Below are 23,983 nucleotides of genomic sequence, written 5' to 3'. Positions count from 1 at the left end.
GAATTCCCTGGCGGTCCAGTGGTTAGGACTCACACTTCCACTGCAGGGGGCATGGGTTCAATCCTGGTTGGGGAACTAAGATCCCACATGCCGTGTGTTAGGGCAAAAAAAAAAAAAAAAAGACACACAAATGGCCAATAGGTACGTGAAAAGGGGCTTGACACCACTAATCATAAGGGAAATGCAAATCAAAACCACAATGAGATATCACCTCACACCTGTCAGAATGACTACCAACAAAAACACGAGATGACAACAGCTGGCAAAAAAGAAAAGGCAGAGAGCAGAAGCAAGAAGAACTACAATCCTGAAGCCTGTGGAACAAAAACCACATTCACAGAAAGACAAACTAGATGAAAAGGCAGAGGGCTATCTATGTACCAGATGAAGGGACAAGATAAAACCTCAGAAAAACAAATGAACTGGAGATAGGCAACCTTCCAGAAAAACAATTCACAATAATGATAGTGAAGATGATCCAGGACCTCAGAAAAACAATGGAGGCAAAGATCGAGAAGATGCAAAAAATGTTTAACAAAGACCTAGAAGAATTAAAGAACTAACACCTAGAAGAATTAAAGAACAAACAAACAGAGATGAACAATACAATAACTGAAATGAAAGCTACACTAGAACAGATCAATAGCAGAATAACTGAGGCAGAAGAACGGATAAGTGACCTGGAAGAAAGAATGGTGGAATTCACTGCCGCAGAACAGAATAAAAAAAAAGAATGAAAAGAAATGAAGACAGCCTAAGAGACCTCTGGGACAACCTTAAATGCAACAACATTTGCATTATAGGGGTCCCAGAAGGAGAAGAGAGAGAGAAACGACCAGAGAAAATATTTGAAGATATTATAGTCGAAAACTTCCCTAAAATGGGAAAGGAAATAGGAACCCAAGTCCAGGAAGCACAGAGTCCCATACAGGATAAACCCAAGGAGAAACATGCCAAGACACATAGCAATCAAATTGGCAAAATTAAAGACAAAGAAAAATTATTCAAAGCAGCAAGGGAAAAATGACAAATAATATACAAGGGAACTTGCATAAGGTTAACAGCTGATTTCTCAACAGAAACACTACAAGCCAGAAGGGAGTGGCATGATATACTTAAGGTGATGAAAGAGAAGAACCTACAACCAAGATTACACTACCCGGCAAGGATCTCATTCAGATTCGATGGAGAAATTAAAAGCTTTACAGACAAGCAAAAGCTAAGAGAATTCAGCACTACCAAACCAGCTCTAAAACAAATGCTAAAGGAACTTCTCTAAGTGGGAAACACAAGAGAAGAAAAGGACTTACAAAAACAAACCCAAAACAATTGAGAAAATGGTCATAGGAATATACATATCGATAATCACCTTAAACGTGAATGGATTAAATGCTCCAACCAAAAGACACAGGCTCGCTGAATGGATACAAAAACAAGACCCATCTATATGCTGTCTACAAGAGACCCACTTCAGACCTAGTGACACATACAGACTGAAAGTGAGGGGATGGAAAAAGATATTCCATGCAAATGGAAATCAAAAGAAAGCTGGAGTAGCAATCCTCATATCAGATATAATAGACTTTAAAATAAAGAATGTTACAAGAGACAAGGAAGGACACTACATAATAATCAAGGGATCAATCCAAGAAGATATAACAATTATAAATATATATGCACCCAATGCAGAAGCATCTCAATACATAAGGCAACTGCTAACAGCTATAAAAGAGGAAATTAACAGTAACACAATAATAGTGGGGGACTTTAACACCTCACTTACACCAATGCACAGATCACCCAGAATGAAAATAAATATGCAGGGCCTCCCTGGTGGCGCAAGTGGTTGAGAGTCCGCCTGCCGATGCAGGGGATACGGGTTCGTGCCCCGGTCTGGGAGGATCCCATATGCCGCGGAGCGGCTGGGCCCGTGAGCCATGGCCGCTGAGCCTGCGCGTCCGGAGCCTGCGCGTCCGGAGCCTGTGCTCCGCAGCGGGGGAGGCCACAACAGTGAGAGGCCCGCATACCACAAAAAAAAAAAAAAGATAAATATGCAAACAGAAGCTTTAAATGACACAATAGACCAGATAGATTTAATTGATATTTATATGATATTCCATCCAAAAACAGCAGATTACACTTTCTTCTCAAGTGCGCACAGAACATTCTCCAGGAGAGATCACATCTTAGGTCACAAATCAAGCCTCAGTAAATTTAAGAAAATTGAAATCATATCAAGCATCTTTTCTGACCACAATGCTAGAAATGAATTACAGGGAAAAAAAAAACGTAAAAAGCACAAACACATGGAGGCTAAACAATACATTACTAAATAACCAAGAGATCACTTTAGAAATCAAAGGGGAAATCAAAAAATACCTAGAGACAAATGACAATGAACACACGACAATCCAAAACCTATGGGATGCAGCAAAAGCGGTTCTAAGAGGGAAGTTTATAGCTATACAAGCCTACTTCAAGAAACAAGAAAAATCTCAAATAAACAATCTAACCTTACACCTAAAGGAACTAGAGGAAGAAGAACAAACAAAACACAAAGTTAGCAGAAGGAAAGAAATCATAAAGATCAGAGCAGAAATAAATGAAATAGAAACAAAGAAAACAATAGCAAAGATCAATAAAACTAAGAGCTGGTTCTTTGAGAAGATAAACGAAATTGATAAACCATTAGCCAGACTCATCAAGAAAAAGAGGGAGAGGACTCAAATCAATAAAATTAGAAATGAAAAAGGAGAAATTACAACAGACACCCCAGATATACAAAGGATCCTAAGAGACTACTACAAGCAACTCTATGCCAATAAAATGGACAACCTGGAAGAAATGGACAAATTCTTAGAAAGGTATAACCTTCCAAGACTGAACCAGGAAGAAATAGAAAATATGAACAGACCAATCACAAGTAATGAAATGGAAACTGTGATTAAAAATCTTCCAACAAACAAAAGTCCAGGACCAGATGGCTTCACAGGTGAATTCTATCAAACATTTAGAGAAGAGCTAACACCCATCCTTCTCAAACTCTTCCAAACAATTGCAGAGGAAGGAACACTCCCAAAACTCATTCTATGAGGCCACCATCACCCTGATACCAAAACCAGACAAAGATACTACAAAAAAAGAAAATTACAGACCAATATCACTAATGAATATAGATGCAAAAATCCTCAACAAAATACTAGCAAACAGAATCCAGCAACACATTAAAAGGATCATAAACCATGATCAAGTGGGATTTATCCCAGGGATGCAAGGATTCTTCAATATACACAAATCAATCAATGTGATACACCATATTAACAAACTGAAGAATAAAAACCATATGATCATCTAAATAGATGCAGAAAAAGCTTTTGACAAAATTCAACACCCACTTATGATAAAAAACTCTCCAGAAAGTGGGCATAGAGGGAACCTACCTCAACATGATAAAGCCATATATGACAAACCCACAGCAAACATCATTCTCAATAGTGAAAAACTGAAAGCATTTCCTCTAAGATCAGGAACAAGACAAGGATGTCCACTCTCACCTCTATTATTAAACATAGTTTTGGAAGTCCTAGCCACGGCAATCAGAGAAGAAAAAGAAATAAAAGGAATACAAATTGGAAAAGAAGAAGTAAAACTGTCACTGTTTGCAGATGACATGATACTATACATAGAGAATCCTAAAAATGCTGCCAGAAAACTACTAGAGCTAATCAATGAATTTGTTAAAGTTGCAGGATACAAAAATAATGCACAGAAATCTCTGGCATTCCTATACACTAATGATGAAAAATCTGAAAGAGAAATTAAGGAAACACTCCCATTTACCATTGTAACAAAAAGAATAAAGTACCTAGGAATAAACCTACCTAGGGAGACAAAAGATCTGTATGCAGAAGAGTGTAAGACACTGATGAAAGAAATTAAAGATGATACCAACAGTTGGAGAGATATACCATGTTCTTGGATTGGAAGAATCAATATTGTGAAAATGACTATACTACCCAAAGCAATCTACAGATTCAGTGCAATCCCTATCAAATTACCAATGGCATTTTTCATGGAACTAGAACAAAAAATCTTAAAATTTGTAGGAGACACAAAAGACCCCGAACAGCCAAAGCAGTCTTGAGGGGAAAAAACGGAGCTGGAGGAATCAGACTTCCTGGCTTCAGACTATACTACAAAGCTACAGTAATCAAGACAATATGGTACTGGCACAAAAACAGAAACATAGATCAATGGAACAGGATAGAAAGCCCAGAGATAAACCCACGCACCTATGGTCAACTAATCTATGACAAAGGAGGCAAGGATATACAATGGAGTAAAGACAGTCTCTTCAATAAGTGGTACGGGGAAAACTGGACAGCTACATGTAAAAGAATGAAATTAGAACACTCCCTAACACCATACACAAAAATAAACTCAAAATGGATTTGAGACCTAAATGTAAGACTGGACACTATAAAACTCTTCAGGGAAAACATAGGAAGAACACTCCTTGACATAAATCACAGCAAGATCTTTTTTGATCCACCTCCTAGAGTAATGGAAATCAAAACCAAAAATAAACAAATGGGACCTAATGAAACTTAAAAGGCTTTGCACAGTGAAGGAAACCATAAACAAGACGAAAAGACAATCCTCAGAATGGGAGAAAATATTTGCAAATGAATTGACGGACAAAGGATTAATCTCCAAAATATATAAACAGCTCATGCAGCTCAAGACTAGAGAAACAAACAACCCAATCCAAAAATGGACAGAAGACCTAAATAGACATTTATCCAAAGAAGACATACAGATGGCCAAGAAGCACATGAAAAGCTGCTCAACATCACTAATTATTAGAGAAATGCAAATCAAAACTACAGTGAGGTATCACTAGTTAGAATGGGCATCATCAGAAAATCTACAAACAACAAATGCTGGAGAGAGTGTGGAGAAAAGGGATCCCTCTTGCACTGTTGATGGGAATGTAAATTGATACAGTCACTATGGAGAACAGTATGCAGGTTCCTTAAAAAACTAAAAATAGAATTACCATATGATCCAGCAATCTCACTACTGGGTATATACCCAGAGAAAACCATAATTCAAGAAGACACATGCACCCCAATATTCATTGCAACACTATTTACAATAGCCAGGTCATGGAAGCAACCTAAATGCCCATCGACAGATGAATGGATAAAGAAGTTGTGGTACATATATACAATGGAATATTACTCAGCCATGAAAAGGAATGAAATTGAGTCATTTGTTGAGACGTGGATGGATCCAGAGACTGTCATACAGAGTGAAGTAAGTCAGAAAGAGAAAAACAAATATCAAATATTAATGCATGTATGTGGAACCTAGAAAAATGGTACAGATGAACCAGTTTGCAGGGCAGAAATTGAGACAAAGATGTAGAGAACAAACGTATGGACACCAAGGGGGGAAAGCCACAGTGGGGTGGGGGTGGGGGTGTGCTGAATTGGGCGATTGGGATTGACATGTATACACTGATGTGTATAAAACTGATGACTAATAAGAACCTGCTGTACAAAAAAATAAAATTCAGAAATTAAAAAAAATAAACAACTAATACTAAACTTTCTTTGGGTTATTGGTATGGAAATATGTTAATATAAATGTTTCAGACATTACATGAAATTCCTAAAAATCTTATATGTTCTGGTATAATGTTATAAGTCATATTTCTAGTTATTACTTTAAAATGTGTATCTCAGAAATAACAAAAAAAAAAAAAGAAAAGGTGGAGAAAGAGGAACCCTTGTATACTGTGGGTGGGAATGCAAATTGGTATAGCCACTATGGAAAGCAGTACGGAGGTTCCTCAAGAAATTAAAAACAGAACTACCATATGTATGAACCAGCAGTCCCACTTCCTAGTATATAGCTGAACGAAACAAAATCAGTACCTTAAAGAAACATCTGCACTCCCATATTCATAGCAGCATTATTTACAATAGCCAAGACATGGAAACAACCCAAGTGTCCATCAATGGGTGAATGAATAAAGACAATGTGGTGTGTATATATATACATAGACAGAATGGAACATTATTCAACCATAAAAAAAGAAGGAAATCTCATCAGTTGCAACAACATGGATGAACCTGGAGGACACTATGTTAAGTGAAACAGGCCAGACAGAGAAAGACAAATACTAAATGCTATCACTTATATATGGAATCTAAGGGGGAAAAAAATGGAACTCACAGAAAGGAAGACTATACTGGTGATTGTCAGGGGTTGGGGGGTTAGGGGAAATGGAGATGTTGGTCAAAGGGTACAAACTTTCAGTTACAAGATAAGTTTTGAGGATCTAAGATATAGCATGATGACTATAGTTAATAATAGAGTATTGTATACTTTAACAGGGACTAATGGTTCTACCAACATACTGAAAACAGACACATTTGGAAAGAATAGGCAGAGAAGAAAAAGAGAAAGAAAAAGAGTGGAGAAGAGAGGGAGACAGTAAGAGAGAGGAAAAATTAAGAAGTGTCTCCAGCACAATAATTTAGAACCAGTAATAGATTACTTTTTCTGGTATTTTCTGGAGTTAACGTCGACTCCATCTCTTTCCAGTGAAGAAAATTAATGAAAGGATTTCTGTTATAATTTCAGCTTTTAGTGTGTGAGATGGAAAACAGCTTAGGACTTAGTCAAAGGATGAGTCAACCCTTAACTTCCCATTTATCACCATATGCATGTCATTTCACTTCTCTGATGCTAATTTTCTTATCTATAAAACAATGGTGGTCAAAAAATCTGTTATGATTAGCTATCTCATGGGATTCTTATGAAGACCAAATGTAATGCATGGTAACTAACCTGGAAATATTACCTATGTAATCATGTATGATTTAATAAGCAGGTACCTATGTAATTATATACTACATGTATTAGATTTAATAAAGATCTTTCTGTTAAAACTATGGGGGAAGTTAAATTTACCACATTTAAAAGTAATGGTGATATATTGTTGAGAACAAAACTTGGGTATGAACACGTCATTGCTCATTTGTTGACCCAGATTACAAAGGAATTTGGCTGGTGATGGGAAGGCAGGTGGTTTGCGATTACCAGGTCTCTGTGGATGAAGCTGTTTCTCTCCAGGTACTCCATCCCTTCACACACATCTTGACACATGCTCAGCAGCACATCTCTACTAAAATGGCCTTGTCTCTGTCGGAGGAAATTCAGAAGGCATCCCCTTTCCATGAACTCGGTAACGATGTAAATGGGTTTCTGCTGGGTGCATACACCATAAAGCTGTACTAACTTCGGGTGTGTCAGTTTCCTGAGAGGGAAGTCATGCATACACAGAGTTACTGCAGGGAAAGAAACCACCAGGGATGTTAGCTGGCAAGGGGCCACTTTTTAATACAAAAAGGGGAACCAGAAAAAATGTAGAAACTTACATCATTACTTTAGCTTCTTCTATAAAATCTTCCTCACACATGGCACCTTCCCTAATAGCTTTGATGGCTACTTTGTACTGAGCTCGCCACTTGCCAAGCCTTACTACTCCAAAGAGTCCACTCCCCAACTCCCTCATAAAGGTCAGCTCTGAAGGGTTAATCTCCCATTTTTCTGTGAGACAGAGGGGGAAAGTGATAAAATTTAATCAGGAGAATACAGTAGGAATCAGTGAGAAACAAAGAAACTATAACCAAGGTCAATCTAAAACTTACAAGGTAATGCAATTACCAACACAGAGCCGACTTGCAACCTGCCCATAAGCGACAGAAGGTGGCCTTCCTCCCTCTGGGGAGGATGGACCCCTTCTCAGCTGTCACGATAAAAGCAAAGTGAACTGAAGAAGGCAAGAAGATGCTGCACAATAGGCTAATAATAATGGAGCTTGAAAGTTAAAGGTACTTTTTTCTTTTTTAAACAAATACTTCCTCCTTTACCATTCCTCCCCCTGAAGTTTTTTTTTTCTTTTTCAATTCCATCAGGTTGGAAAGAGTTTAACCTGTTTAAAAGGCTTTCACCAGTAGCACAAAGACAATCAAGTTGCATGTCTTCTCTATTACCTCCATCTTTACTTTCCTGTGAGTAGCCAACCAAGCCCAGTGAGAAGCAGGAAAGGCTTTGATTTATTTTAGAAGTAACATGGTAATGCTTATTTTTCACTGACGGACAGTTTTCTACCAAATAATGAATAATGATGAAAACAGAAAACCTAGGGTTACTACAGCTATAAGTGTAATCATCTAACATCTCACACGGTAAACTTATATAAAAACAGTTCTGCTATGTGGAATTCTACACATCTAAACTGGTCTTGTGAAAACGGGTTCTTTTCAAGACGAATTTGCCATGCAACTACAAAAGGAGTTACCATAGCTGAATCCTGCAGTGGTTGGTGCATTCTTCCCCTTTGTGCTAACTGGGTACCGCAGCCTTGTGACAAGTCCTAGAAATCAAAGAGTATTACAGTTGAATTCACTCAATCATTCTGCATGGTAAAGTGCTAAACTAGAAACTCACTTACAAAATTCATTCATTTATTCACTTAGTGCTCATCTTCTTTGTGTATATATAGCCCTCTGCTATATGCTAGCAAAAAATAAAGGAAGGCAGGAAGGAAGATAATCCTACTGTTGTCAAAACCAAGTCTGTGTGCCTGATGCACAGTGAGGCCAAACAAACCAAAATGTCAGAGTCCGGAGCAGAAAAAGGTTGATTGCAGGGCCAAGCAAGGAGAACCGGGGGCTTATACTCAAAAGACCCAAATTCCCCAGTGTCCTTGCCTTCGACAAGGGTTTTTAAAAACATTGTTAGGGGAGAGGGTAGTAAGACAAGTGATCAGCTTGTGGACCTTATTCTGATTGGCTGACGGTAGGTAACAGGGTGATGTTTCAGGAATCTCAATCATCAACCTTCTGGTTCCAACCAGCCTGGGGTCTACCTGCTTGTGGTCAGCATGTAGTCACCATCCTCCACCTGGATGGGGGTCTTAGTTTCTGCAGAGCGACTCAAAGATATGCATCAGATTGTTATCTACATCCCTTCAGGAGGAACTAGGAGTCCTGTGACTCTAATCATTAACTGCTTGATCCTGCTCTTTGGAGCTTGCGGAAGGCTTAGGAGACTAAAGCCTTTTTTTTTTTTTTTTTTTTTTCAAACAAGAAACGGGAAACACAGAGGAGCTTTTGTACCCAGGAGGGCCCCCACAGGGTCCTGCTTGGTTTCACTACTCTCTGAGCCAATAATTTCATATTTTTAAAATATACGTTTTTATTCATTCAACATTTTTTTTAAATACAGTGTTTATCAGGCACTATGCTAGCATGGTGTCTTGCAAACACTTTAAAGGATGTTAAAAGGTTTCCAACAATTATTATCAATTATTATTTCATGTTCTTTTCCAGTATGAGATTTGAATTATGAAATGGAATTACAGTAGTCTGCTAAAATTAAAGTGATTCACCTGACATAACTCAGCATTTGTAATCTTAGCATAAAAATTGGGCTCTACAATATTAATGACTGGGAATAACACAACTACTGGGAATCAGTGAGGTACCTTAAATCCTTTAACTTAAGTTGCTTACAGTACTAAATAAGAAATCCCAGGTATTTCTCCTATAAACACCTGTAGCACTATGTATTTCTTCTAATACAGCATATCTCACTGTAATTTAATATTGTTATGTACTTCTCTGTCTCCCCTACCAGATGGTAAGATCTGGGAGAGACAAGATCAATAGCCATCTAGTTCACCATAGTATCCCTACAGTCCGGCATAGTTCCTGGCATGCAGTAGGCACTTAATACATGTTTCTGAAATGAGTGAATTGAGATAATGGTGAAGCATAAAAATTCACACAAGAACAAAAAGAAAGAAATAGGGGAATGTGAATGCAGAAAAAGACTAGAATAAAAGATAAGAAAAAGTTCTTCAGGGGATAAATTGATATGAAATCAGTTCCTCAAATGTTAAACACAGAGTTATTATATGATCCAGCAAATCCATTCCTAGGTTAGTACCCAAAAGAAATGAAACATGTTTCATGCAGAAACTTGTACACAAATGTTCACAGCAGCATTACTCATAATGGCCAAAATGTGGAAACAGCCCAAATGTCCATCAACTGATGAATGATATAAAATGGATAAACAAAATCCACACAATGGGGCTTCCCTGGTGGCGCAGTGGTCGAGAGTCTGCCTGCCGATGTAGGGGACACGGGTTCGTGCCCCGGTCTGGGAAGATCCCACGTGCCGCGGAGCGGCTGGGCCCGTGAGCCATGGCCGCTGAGCCTGCGCGTCCGGAGCCTGTGCTCCGCAATGGGAGAGGCCACAACAGTGAGAAGCCCGCGTACAGCAAAAAAAAAAAAAAAAAAAATCCACACAATGGATTATTATTCATCAATAAAAAGGAGTGGAGTGCTTATATAGGCTACGACATGGAGGAATGTCAAAAATATTATGCTCAAAGAAGCTAGTCAGGGCTTCCCTGGTGGCGCAGTGGTTAAGAGTCCACCTGCCGATGCAGGGGACGCGGGTTCATGCCCCGGTCCGGGAAGATCCCACATGCCACGGAGCAACTAGGCCCATGAGCCATGGCTGCTGAGCCTGCGCGTCCGGAGCCTGAGCTCCACAATGGGAGAGGCCACAACAGTGACAGGCCCACATACTGCAAAAAAAAAAAAAAAAAAAAAAAAAAAAGAAGCTAGTCAGAACAGACTGCATATGGTATGATTCCATTTACATGAAATGTCCAGAATAGGTAAATCTGTAGAGATAGAAAGTAGATTAGTGGGTGCCTAGGGCAGGACTGGTGGAAGGGGTTAAGGGGTGACTGCTAATGAGTTCAAGATTTCTTCATGGGGGATGCTGAAAATGACCTCAGATTATGGTGACAGTTGGCACAACCCTGTAAATATACTAATTTACATACCACTGAGTTGTACACATCATGTGGGTGAACTTTATGGTGTGTAAATTATATCTCAATAACTGTTCCTATCACTATCTGAGAGACGTGAAGAGAGTCACATATAGCAACAGACTTGGCAAAGGCCTTCGATAAAATTTCAAAAGTTAATTTTCCATAAATTGGGCTGGACACTTGGCTAACCCCTGCTCAGTTACATCTTTGAAGTCAAAGGCTAGAAATCTTTCTATCTCATCCTCTGGAGCTTCCAAGGGCACAAATGTCGTTTCTGGTTTTGCTTTTGATGTTTGGTTTATTCCCACTCTGGTGGTTAAGTGTAGCAAAGATTTGGGAAGATGGAAGACGTGTCTGGGACACTCTTCTGCTAGTCTTTGGAAGCCTCTAAAACAGGCCTAAACCTAAGCTGCTTATCTGGCAGCTTCTGTGACAGCTGCGACATAGACATACATTGGATTGTAGTCCGGTACTGTTAAAGAAGAAAAAATATTCAATGACGCTTTTAAAGATGGTCCAGCAGGCTTTATTCAGGACCACTGTGATAGGTATAAGGACCACTGCAATGGGATTTTAAAGTCGGGGAGAGAGATGGGCCCGACTCTGAATACAGCCTGGACAAATGAGAACTCACAGCCACAGAGAAGGGTGGGGAATCAGTGGATGGAAAATTACTAAAAGAAACATCAACGCAGGGAGGGCTTAGAGTGGTTCTGGCCAAACTAATCGAACAAGATTCTTGCTGAAATAAGCCAGGGTACCCAGACATTACCCGGGGGGACGGTGGAAGGCGATGAACCCGACCAGTTACTGAGGGTGATTAGACATCAAATCTCAAGGGTAAGGGGTTCTGGTTAAAGTGACTTAGCAGGGTTATTGCCCAAACTGGATTTTATAAGAAAGTGTACAGATGGGCCCAGGAGATGGTCCAGGAGCCTGACTAAAGTTCGGTCAAGCAAAGAACCTCTGTCAGTACCAAGGATGTAAACCTTGTATTGTATGTGGCAGATGTGAACGTTTGCCACACACGATAAGGATAACTTGTGTTTTAAGGTCAAGACGGGGCTTCTTTAGAGTTATTATTTCTGATTTCTCTTTGTATATATCATTTCCTTAATATGCAGTAATTTTAAATCAATCACTTTCTACAATTAACTACAACATAAACTTGCTCAAGGAAGAATTCATCACAATGTCTAATCATTTTAACCACTACTTTATATTTGAAATAGGTTTTAACAGCTCACTTACCTGCTGCATTGTGCTTATGATATTCAATAATTTCAGGAATTGAACCAAAAGCATGTTTTTCTGCCAGATAATACTTCTTTGGAGATGTCGTTGTTTCCTTTATATGATAATGCCTGAAACCTGATGAACCTTCTCTGTAACAAAAATCAGAATGTGTTAGAACCAAGTTGGAATAATGTAACTTCACCCTTAAGATGTTTTCTATCAGGGTCCCTACATACGGCCCCCTCTATTTTCTACACAAATTTTATTTTTCCCCATGTTCTTCTTAGCTTCACCTTTCAACTTAACAAAAGGAAGTTATGAAGTGGTCACTGATACTTGGTCCCTTGCATGAGATCGTGAAAGAGAACATTTACCAAAACTCCATTTACCAACAATTAAAAGTCTTAAAATAGCTATTAGCTGGATACTGCTTTTTGTCCCTGCTGTTGGTGCTGCAAATGTCCGGAAGACCTCTAAAAGTGAATAACCTAGACGTACAAATCATGTACACATTCTATTTTAGGTTTCTTAGATCTTCCCGAGTCATCTCTTGCTGAAAATCCTTTCCAGAGAACACTTGCCGCTGTGAAGCTCGAACTCCTTGACATGGACATGACATGCCTTCCACTTCTACCTCTCAGGCTCCTCTCTCCTCCCTTCCCCCTGCCCCTCCCCTTCTACAATCCAGCTGTAATACACTGTTGTCAGCTCACCAAGTGCTCCCTCACTTCCAGGTCCAGGCACTTTCCTGTGTCGGAAACACATTTCCCTCTCTCCAACTTTTGCCTGCCTCACCCGTCAGGTCTCACGTTGGATGTCAGTAGACAACGTTAATGCCTAACTCAGATGTGTTGGGGCTATGTGCCACCAACCCCCACCCTGACACACAAACACACACACACACACATTGCCCTCCCTGCATAGCAGTCACTCACATATACCATCACTGCCTGTTTGCCTGTCTGAAAGAAGCCCTCACTAAGCTACTGGAGGGCTGGGTCTGTGTCTACCTGGCTCAGTGTGGTGTCCTTAGTACCTAGCACAGTGCAAAGTAATTATCTGTGGAATGTTGCTGAAGTTTCGGCAGTCATTCAGAACAAATATATATATGGAAAATGAGGAAAATTACTAGATATGAATATAAAAATGGTATAGACTTTAGAAATCAAGTTCAGATTTTTTTAATGCTGAATTGTAGCTTATTTTTTGAAAATTAGGAACCCATATAAACTATATAAGAACTTCATATAAAAACTCTGAATTTAAGCAGAGAGAGAGAGAGAGAGAGAGATTACTTACCCTCCAAACTTTGTATAAAGGGAGACTGTGTACATGCCTGGTTGACTGGAATCTCTTACCATAAAACCACCTTCTTTATCCTAAAATCCAAGAAGAAATTATTTTCAGTCCAATAACAAATACCAATGCCACAGAGAAGATCCAAGAAGCCAATCTTATGATTTTATGATTATTATCCTCTGCCGAGAAAATCTGCTTTGGAGAAGCACAACTTACCAACAGGTAAGTCATCCATCCATGTGACCTTCCACTTCACTTTACTGAACCGTGAGATTAGTTAAAGAAAGCTCACTCATAATTCCCCACAATCACAACTCTTCACACACACTAGTAAAAGACATCTCAACAAGACAATCTCTCAGGGCCCTTCCAGAACTAACAGACAAAATTTTGCAATTCCTTTGTCCTGGACATGTGGGGAAACAGTTACTGAAAAATGTATCTCTTAATGACTGGATTTCATTTCATACATTTTTCATATTTGCTATAAGCCTTGAATCCCGACTCAATATCATCTTCTATCCACACAGCATTTTTCCTGTAAATACCTCAGTGCTCTTTATAGGAAGATTTTTTAACAAATCCTTAATTCCCCTGGAAATTGATGTTAAATATCACTCTTTATGAAAGGAGAGACAGAGGCACAAGGAACTTAAGCCGAGAAAACCAAAAGGCAGCAACACGCTGAATGACCAAAAGCTAAATCCTCATCAGGTTCTTAGCCTAAGAGCAAGAAACAGAAGTGAGGAACCTCAAATAGCTCTCCACCAATAATGCCACAGTCAATCTCTAGCACTGAAATTGCTTTAAAATGAAAGTGTGTTTAACAGACTAAAATAAAATAAATTTTCTTCTTATTCCTAGGAAAGACAATGGAATGAAATAAAGGCCCACAAATAAATCTGGTAAGAACAATTAGGGACAATGATCATTAACAGTTAATTCATAATAAAACATGTTTATTGAACACTTATTCTGTTTTAATATGTTCTAATATGTGGATCTACTCAGTCCTCAAAACAGTCCTATGAGGTAGGTACTATTGTTATCTCCTTGCCTGTTTACTTTACAGGTAAGGAAATGGGGCACAGAAAAGTTGGACATTTGCCCCAACTCAAACAGCTAGTAAGTAGCAGAGCCAGGATTTGGACCCCAGGCCTTCTAGCTACCCACTTCCCTAGAGCTGCCTCTCATTGTGAGGTCACCAGGGAGGCGTGTAAGAATCCTGTAGAGGGGGAGGGGCAGGGAGAGATGATGTGTCATCTGAATCAAGCAAAGTCACCTGCTATTGCTCTCGTAACATAAACTACAGAAAGAAGCGTCCAACTAAACCTCCAAGGTGGATACTAAGCAGGAGATGAAATAAGAAAGCACAGGTTTAAAAGACTGGGAGCCAAAAGGGAACACTCTTGCACTGCTGGTGGGAATGTGAATTGGTACAGCCACTATGGAGAACAGTATGGAGGTTCCTTAAAAAACTACAAATAGAACTATCATATGACCCAGCAATCCCACTACTGGGCATATACCCTGAGAAAACCATAATTCAAAAAGAGTCATGTACCAAAATGTTCATCGCAGCTCTATTTACAATAGCCAGGTGATGGAAACAACCTAAGTGTCCATCATCGGATGAATGGATAAAGAAGATGTGGCACATATATACAATGGAATATTACTCAGCCATAAAAAGAAACGAGGTTGAGCTATTTGTAGGGAGGTGGATGGACCTAGAGTCTGTCATACAGAGTGAAGTAAGTCATAAAGAGAAAGACAAATACCATATGCTGACACATATATATGGAATTTAAGAAAAAAAAATGTCATGAAGAACCTAGGGGTAAGACAGGAATAAGGATGCAGATCTACTAGAGAATGGACTTGAGGATATGGGGAGGGGGAAGGGTAAGCTGTGACAAAGTGAGAGAGTGGCATGGACATATATACACTACTAAGCGTAAGGTAGATAGCTAGTGGGAAGCAGCCGCATAGCACAGGGAGATCAGCTCAGTGCTTTGTGACCACCTGGAGTGGTGGGATGGGGAGGGTGGGAGGGAGGGAGACACAAGAGGGAAGAGATATGGGAACATATGTATAACTGATTCACTTTGTTATAAAGCAGAAACTGACACACCATTGTAAAGCAATTATACTCCAATAAAGATGTAAAAAAAAGAACATATGTATATGTATAACTGATTCACTTTGTTGTAAAGTGGAAACTAACACACCATTGTAGAGCAATTATACTCCAATAAAGATGTAAAAAAAAAAGACTGGGAGCAATTACTAAATAGAATAATTAGATCATAAATGCAGAGAACTGCAGAGGTCATCTTCTAATCCAACCTCTCTGTCTTACAGATGCAAAAAACACTAGAAAAGTCACAGCTAGACTCAGGTTGTCTCCTCATTAAGTCCACTTAGTTTCCTCTATAGTAGATTTCATCCTTCCACTTTATTTCTTTGTAAAGTGTAAGAATTTTAGCACATTTCTAAAGGCAACTAAATATTGTGTTAAAACTTAATTTATAAAAGATAGCACATAACACTGATGTAAACTATTTTAAAACAAAGAACTTCAAGCAAAAAGGAAAAACACATGTAAATACTAATATCAAGGTAGCAAATGATAAATCAGTAAGAAACAGTAAAGAAATGTTGCCCATGTATAGCTATTACCTATTGTTATGAGTTTAATTCTTTCCCCCTCAAAAAACATACTTTGGAGTTCTAATCCTTGGTACTTCAGAATGTGAGCTTCTGTGGAGATTTACAGAGGGAATCAAGTGAAAATGAGGTCATGGGGGGGGGGCTAATCCTATATGACTGGAGTCCTTATAAAAGGGAAATTTGGACACAGAGCCAGGCATGCATAGAGGGAAGAACCATGGGGAGAAAAGGAGAGGGGCTTGGGACAGATCCCTCCCTCACAGCCCCCAGAAGGAGCCACGCCCACTGACATCTGGACTGCAGGCTTCTAACCTCTAGGTCCATGAAACAACAAACTTGTGCTGTTTAAGCCACTCAGTCTGTGGTACTTTGTTACAGCAGCCCCAGGAAACTAATAGAGCAGTCTTCACTTTTAAATGATTTCAAAAAATGAAAACTTGTACTTACGCCATAGTATTTTTTGGGCTTTAGAAACAGAGGTAGGTGGAATTACTAATCAAGGATTCGCTACAATTGATTTTGTGCTGAAACCAAACCCACAAGACAAGTACAAACACTTACTTCACTTCTAAGGAGTTGCTCTGCTTTGCTTCTATTCATATTTCTGCAATACCATCTGAACAGAAAAAGATATGTTTAAGGCCTCAGGTTTTTAAAATTGTTCTTTTTTCTTTTTAGGATTAGCAAGGTATTGATAATATTACTCATCAATAACAAACAAGAAATAAGAACAAGACCTCATTCATAATCTCAATAATATAGACAACCACTAGTAACATTTGGATACACATACATGCAGACTTTTTCTACCCATATTTTTATGAAGACACATATGTATGCCAACATTCTTATTTTCTGTATTAAAGTGAGGTCAAGCTACACTTGCTGTATCAGAACCTGAATTTTTCATATAACGGTATACGATACACATCTTTGCAAAGCAATGTAGTCCTGTGCATCACGGTCTGGATGCGCCATCATTTATTTAAGCTAGTCTTCATTATTTAACATAAAAATCATTTCCAATTTTTAACTATTATAATAATAGCAAGAATGAATTTTACCCCACTGACTCAAATACGCAGGAAACATCACCACGTTATTGTCTTGGATTCCAATTAAATCTAATCCCAAGCCCCCATCCCACCAACAGGCAGTAGATTTCATCTCAAATCATCATGAAGCCTCCCCCGCAAATTTCACGAAGGTCCCAAGTATTGAAAGAAACAGAGCAAAACAGAAGAGCAGGCCTCCTGGGTCTTCCAGACTTACTGGTTCCAGCACAGCCCCGACCCCTGGCAGTCCTCCAAAGGTCTACTGTAGGAATCCCACCAGGGCCAAGCAGTGGCACCTGCCCTCACACCACTCTGTGCCAAGCCCCTGCATATCGGTGCCCCTGCTTAACCTTTGAGAAATCTTTCCTAAGGAAAGATGGATACTGCCATCTCCCACCTCATCCTCAGAGGTACTCCCCTCTCCCTACTTCCCCTAGCCAATGCTCTCCAGGGGATTATGAGCAAGTTGGCCAGAGAAGATGAACTCAGACTGTCAGCTTTAAACTTGGGTTTTTGTTTTGTTTTGTGTGGTTTGTTCTAGATGGACTTTAGTGGGCAGAGAACCCTCCATCCAGTCCTATTTCCCAAGGATTCCAATGTTATGAAACCAGCTTGGCCCCTCTAAACCCATGAAGTTTCCACCACTGTCTCAGCCTTTTATAAAAGAAACGGCACCTGCTTTTGGCCCAGCAAACACCCCGAGACAAACGAATACAAAGGCCTTCCCAGACTGAGGAAGGGAAAAATACAAAGAAAAAAATACAAGATCATTTTTGGTCTGGATTCTTTTATGTACTTGGAGTGGGCAAACACAAATTATAACCTCAACACAAGCCAAAAACTGTTATTTTATTTGGAGCCTGAAGTGATTAACCAGGCCTCAGAATTGTGGGTATTAAGATCTCATTGTTGTGGACCCCACTTTAGGAACTGAGACCAAGTTCAACAAAATTGCAAATTTAAATTCTGATCAATTTCTGAATGCAACTGAGGAATAAAATAAATGAGGAGAACAGAATATATTCTGTCCCTAAAGCTTTCCCACTGATAGGAGAAATATTTGTCAGGATACCAAAAACAATCATAAAAGATACAAAAGGTAGTTGCAGCTCTCATTATGCATTATAAACCAGCAGGACCTGAAAGATTGAAAAAAAAATTCTCTTTATTAATCACAGGAGATCCAAGCCCACATCTTCACAGTGAGAGTAAGCGATGGAGGCTCAGGCTCACGTTCAGATGCAAGAAATCAGTAAAGCTAAACTGCGCCTCTCAAGAGAAATTCGATATAAGATACTCAGAGAAAGGAAAAGGTCCTTTCCTCACTTGGTATATTCAAGCTCCTGGGAAGGGATAAAAGAAATAAGGAAAGAAAAAAAAATCCACAGCACAAATCCTATTCTAAGTGGTTTGGTATTTGCAGTTTCCCCAGAAAGGATGTTTTCCTCCCTAGGATATAAACTCAGACCCTGAAGGGTATGTTGAAGGAAGGAAAGGAGGACGTAGTGATGAACAAATCAAAAGATGAGTCATCGGGCTTCCCTGGTGGCGCAGTGGTTGAGAGTCCGCCTGCCAATGCAGGGGACACGGGTTCATGTCCCGGTCTGGGAAGATCCCACATGCCGCAGAGCGGCTGGGCCCGTGAGCCATGGCCGCTGAGCCTGCGCGTCCAAGAGCCTGTGCTCCGCAACGGGAGAGGCCACAACAGTGAGAGGCCCGCATATCACAAAAAAAAAAAAAAAAAAAGATGAGTCATCTCGTGGTGAGTATTTCCTAACGGTTCTTTGTGGCTTCTCTTCCTCTTCCATGATACCCATCACCAGGCAAGGAGGGAAAGACAAGAGTGGCTCTGCTGAATGCATCCTGTCGGGAAGAACGATGCACACGTGGTGAGCCGGAGTGAGCCGGAGAGCTGCCGCCCAGACGCCCCCGCGTGCATCGCCCACGAGCCCGGCAGAGAAATGCCTGTTGGAGGTTAGTTAGCGTCCCCTGATGAAGGAACTATATACTTCTAGAAAGAATGCCCGGGATTTGTAAGTAACTTGTCATTCCATTCTTAGATATCAAAACCCTAATGGTAATGAGGGTTTCAGATTGGCTGGTCACTTCAAACACTCCAGAGGGACAGGACTTCATAGTGCTGTCTGAATAGACGGGAAAGCAGCTTTGGGGACAACCTTCTGGAAAGGATGGATCCTGGCCAAACTTCTTGGAGAGGGTGGGTTGGGTAAATTAGAAAAAGGAGGCAACAGGTATAAACTAAGAAAAAACTGAAAACAACCAACCAACCAACTAACGAGCTATATAATCTTTGCCGGTTCTCACTTTGGCCCTTGCCTCCTGGATCACCCACGCAAAGTCTTGTCCTAGACTTTTCCTGTTCTAAGGGTCCTTGCATTCCTGTCACCTTCTTCCTTTAGCACGCTTCCATCAAGAACATCTTACTGACCACCACAACGAGTCCAGTTTCTTTCCTGCAGCACTTCCGAGGGTCCTGTCCTCCCCCAACCGGGACCTGGGTGTGGAGGTGGGAACTAGGGTACTGACGGCCCTGGGAGCTGCAGGCTGCCAGTCCTGAGCTGAGCCCAGTAGACAGTCATTGCCCGGACGCTCCTGCCCCCAAACAAACAGCAGAAGGGCTCTTGATTCAGCAGCTGCCAAAAGGCTTTTTAACCCTGGAGACATTTAAGACGTGTTACAGGATGGGCTTTAGCAAAATCCAACACAAATAGTGGAGTGGAAAGACAGCAGGAGAGACTGTCAGCACTGAGAACAGGTTCTTCCTTTCTCATCCAGTCAGGGCTGGCACCACGCAACGTGGAATCCCCAATCCCTGGGCAGCTGGCTGACGGGACTCCCACGGCAAGTTCACTCGGTCGTGCCGAGGTGGAGTCAGGCACCCAACAATTGCATGGCAATGAATCATAAACTTCCTAAAACCCTTACTTGTAATCCCATGAGTCATAAGGGGCGTTCTCCCATTTAGATAAGGATTATCTGGTTTCCAAGCACATCCCTCCTGAAATCACCAGTTACTTCTCGGTCAGATCCCTTTAAAATCAGGTCCAAGTTTTTACCTTTTAGCACCTTCCCTAATTCTAAGGATTTACTCTATTTTCCTAAAAGTCATTCAAGAACAAAACCACTATTTTAGTTACATGCTTTTTATACCCTCACCTACTCCTAAAACAACTTTGAGGGGTCACACCACCGAGTGCTAGGACTTTTGAATCTGTTAATCCTTTTCTAGACTTTTAAGGTACACTCACATTACAGGAAGTAACATGGACAGAGGAAACAGCTTTGTGTTGGTGGTGGTGGTGGTGACAGTGTTGTTTTTAAAGAAGTGAATGAAGCATGAATACACCACCTCAGAATGACCACAAAAGGCTCATATATATTTGGCATATATGAGCCTCTCACTAAAACCTGGCCATGCACTGCTAGTGAGCATAGAAACAGCAGCCCATTGTGTCTCTGAAAAGTAATTTGACAGCATGATTAGGAGTCTTAAGAAGTTCATAACTAGCCTTTAGCTCAGTATGTAGATTTTTAGAGATCTAGTTTAAGACAATAAGCAGGAAGAGGTATCACAGTATTTTTACATAGTAAAGATGCCTAAACAACATAATGCCATACAAATAAGGAAATGATTCTATAAATTATTGCACATCCATGTGCCATATGTCTGGTTGTACCCCTTAAGGCCTCGCACAGTGCCTGATACACAATAAGGTCTCAGTAAACATTTGAAGAATTCACGACTGAATGAAATATAATGCAATTATTAAAATGTTTTCGAAGTACATTTAATGGCATGAGGAAATACTCACACTCATAATATACTATTAAGTGAATTAAACAGGGTATAAAACAGTATATACCCCATGATTCTAAAGATTGAAAGGAAATATATGAATGTTGACAGAGGTCAACTCTAGTTGATTTCTGAATAATTTCTCTTACTAACATTTTTCATATTTTCAAAGAATTTTAAAACAATAATCACATATTGTTATTATAGTTAGAAAAAAGAAACAATCAAATGTTTTTTTTAAAGGCCACTCTGGGAAACTGTATTTTGATTTCTTGAATGAATGAGCAATGAGCTGTATTTCAAAGTCAGCTAAAGCTATGATTCGTTTAAAATCAATTCAATTATATTCACTTCTGTAATTCTATTCACACATAGTACCTTCAGGTAAAGTGTATTATAGAAACTAATTCTCACAACGTCTATTTACCATACTAGACAACTGAGTTAAGTTAGTACATCCTTCTAAAGATGATGAAAGATAACCATTAATCTCCAAAATGTCTTACATAATTAAGAAAATAAAAACATTTTCTAGTTCTCCATATTCACAAAATAACCTTTTACTTACTCATATTGATCTAAGTTGTTTGATTTCTTTCCTGTCACGTAATTACTTGGGATATATCCTTCACTCCTAGAAATAAGAAAAATACTCTAGATAAACTGAAATTATTTTACTGAGAGAGTACTAAAAGAAAAATTACTATCTTTCCGGAATAAAGTATAAAACTGCCTAAAGCTTATAAGAAAGACTAGCTGACCCCCAATAAGTAAATATAGCTATAGTATTTGATGCTTTACAAAGAACTTCCTCATTTGATCCTTACAAAAATTCTGAGGTAGGCAGGCATTATTGTACCCACTTTTTGGCGGGGAAACTAAGGTTTAGAAAGATTGAGAGACTTTCTCAAGGTCTCAAAGCTAGCCAGCAACAGGGCCATAAGTTGAATTCTGAACTTGTGACTAGTTTCAGAGCCCTTGCTAATATTCCATGATGCTTCTTTTGAGTTCACAATTTCTTGGGATGTTTTAAAGAAACCACTACTTCAGAAAAGTTGAAGTATTGGACAAAAACACCCATCACTCCAATACCTCAACAGTGCATTGTTTCACAGAAGGTAATGCCTGCCATCTACATCAGTATCATCAGGTCACTTGTTAAAAAGGCAAATTCCGGGACTTCCCTGGCGAGCCAGTGGTTAAGGCTCCATGCTTCCAATGCACTGGGTGCGGGTTCGATCCCTGGTCAGGGAACTGAGATCCTGCAAGCCCCGTGCACAGCCGGAAAAAAAAAAAAAAAAAAAAAGAAGCAAATTCCTGGGTCATACCCCAAGAGATTTGAACGGAGAAGGCCTATGTGGGCCTATGGAATCTTTGATTTTACCCCAGATGACTCCTATCTCCTATGCACATTACAGTTTAAGGAGCAATCATATCAGGTAAAATCTTGGTTAGAGCCAAGAATTTCAGCATAAAAGAGATACATGTATAAAATTTCTAAGTTGAGTAAAAACCTTGTAATCTTAAATTTGAATTTGAACTATTAGTAAGAACTCATAACACACACACACACACACACACACACACACACACACAAACACACATACCAGTGCATATATGTAGCTCTGTTGCACTGAGAAAGGCCTAGAAGCAACAACAATCCAGCAGCAATTAGAATCCAAGCACCCCAACTGTTGTCTCTAAATATTGCTTCTTACTACAAGGAGCCAGAACTCCTTGGGGAAATGGCAAATTGCAGGTTTGGTCAGGAAAAATACATGATGAACTTGAGCTATTTTATTTTATTCAGAAAGCAGGGAAGCTGAGAAAGACTAAAAGCGTCCCAAATCAAAAATAGCTACCGGGCTTCCCTGATGGCACAGTGGTTGAGAGTCCGCCTGCCGATGCAGGGGACACGGGTTCGTGCCCCGGTCCGGGAAGATCCCACATGCCACGGAGTGGCTGGGCCCGTGAGCCATGGCCGCTGAGCCTGCGCGTCCGGAGCCTGTACTCCGCAACAGGAGAGGCCACAACAGTGAGAGGTCCAAGTTCCGAAAAAAAAAAAAATAGCTACCACTGACCCACGATGGGACAATTCAAGCAAAAAGAATAATGACTGCAATAGACTGAAACCAAATATATAAGCATCTATAATAACACAAAACATTATTGGTTACCATTGTTATCAACAGAGGAAGCTTGGTCATCAACTCATTATTCTGAAAAGTTGGTAAAAGATAAGAATCCAAAATGTATCTTGCCTTTCCTGCATGGACTAAATGAACTGGCTCATGAGGCAGTTCTTCTTTAGAGATTTAATAAATGCAGATGGAATGACAGAATTAGAAAAATCACCATTTTGCTATCCCTAATGAAATAATGGATCTAAGCAATAATCATCAATGGATGCCAAAATCATTAGGTGAAACACTGATAAAGAACTTTATGATAGAGGAATAATGTTGACACCTGAACCAATGAGTAATCCTGGCATCATCAGAAGTGGAACAACCAGATATACAGGACACAGATACATATTAAATGACACCATGTGGGAGCAAACAGCTTAATCTAGATTGTGGCTCATTTCATAGAGGAAATAACCTGGTTTTATCAATAAATCAAAAATGAGAAAAAAAAAAGGCTAGGGATTGTTACAGAATAAAAGAAAGACGTGAGACCCATCAGCCAAAATGCAATGTGTGGACCTTGTTTCAACCTTGATTAAACTGTAAAGTACAGATTAGAGCTAATCAAGGGAAACCAGAATTACAGAGTCGGTACTATCCTTAGACCTGGACCAGAGGGCCCCTGCTCTGACCTCACACTTTCGAGAGGATGCTAAAGTCCATGGTCCCTCAGCCCTCCTCTGGACCATCATCTGTATAACTAGGGCACCAGAATTCTCTGCCCACTACCAAGCCCTAAGTGGGCCTTCCCAATGGGTTTCATCCTTTGAAAAGCAAATGA

General features: G+C 39.8%; 1 protein-coding gene across 7 annotated transcripts in view; it reads right to left on the bottom strand.

Annotated features, from left to right (window-relative positions):
* The window catches only part of TEC (tec protein tyrosine kinase), a 159,793-nt gene that overhangs the window by 8,368 nt on the left and 127,442 nt on the right, over positions 1-23,983 (bottom strand). For all 7 annotated transcript variants that reach the window (XM_060110320.1, XM_060110302.1, XM_060110306.1 and 4 more), the window contains 7 exons: positions 21,582-21,647; positions 16,703-16,757; positions 13,469-13,548; positions 12,185-12,318; positions 8,378-8,452; positions 7,452-7,623; positions 7,114-7,330 (listed from right to left, as the gene is read on the bottom strand). In XM_060110320.1, the coding sequence (XP_059966303.1) occupies positions 7,114-7,330; positions 7,452-7,623; positions 8,378-8,452; positions 12,185-12,318; positions 13,469-13,548; positions 16,703-16,757; positions 21,582-21,647 (799 nt within the window). The remainder of the gene's footprint in view (positions 1-7,113; positions 7,331-7,451; positions 7,624-8,377; positions 8,453-12,184; positions 12,319-13,468; positions 13,549-16,702; positions 16,758-21,581; positions 21,648-23,983) is intronic.

Source organism: Mesoplodon densirostris, chromosome 1, assembly GCF_025265405.1.
Source record: "Mesoplodon densirostris isolate mMesDen1 chromosome 1, mMesDen1 primary haplotype, whole genome shotgun sequence".
Classification (NCBI taxonomy): Eukaryota; Metazoa; Chordata; class Mammalia; order Artiodactyla; family Ziphiidae; genus Mesoplodon; species Mesoplodon densirostris.
The sequence above is the reverse complement of the archived record's forward strand: the minus strand, read 5'-3'. Positions and strand labels throughout refer to the sequence as shown.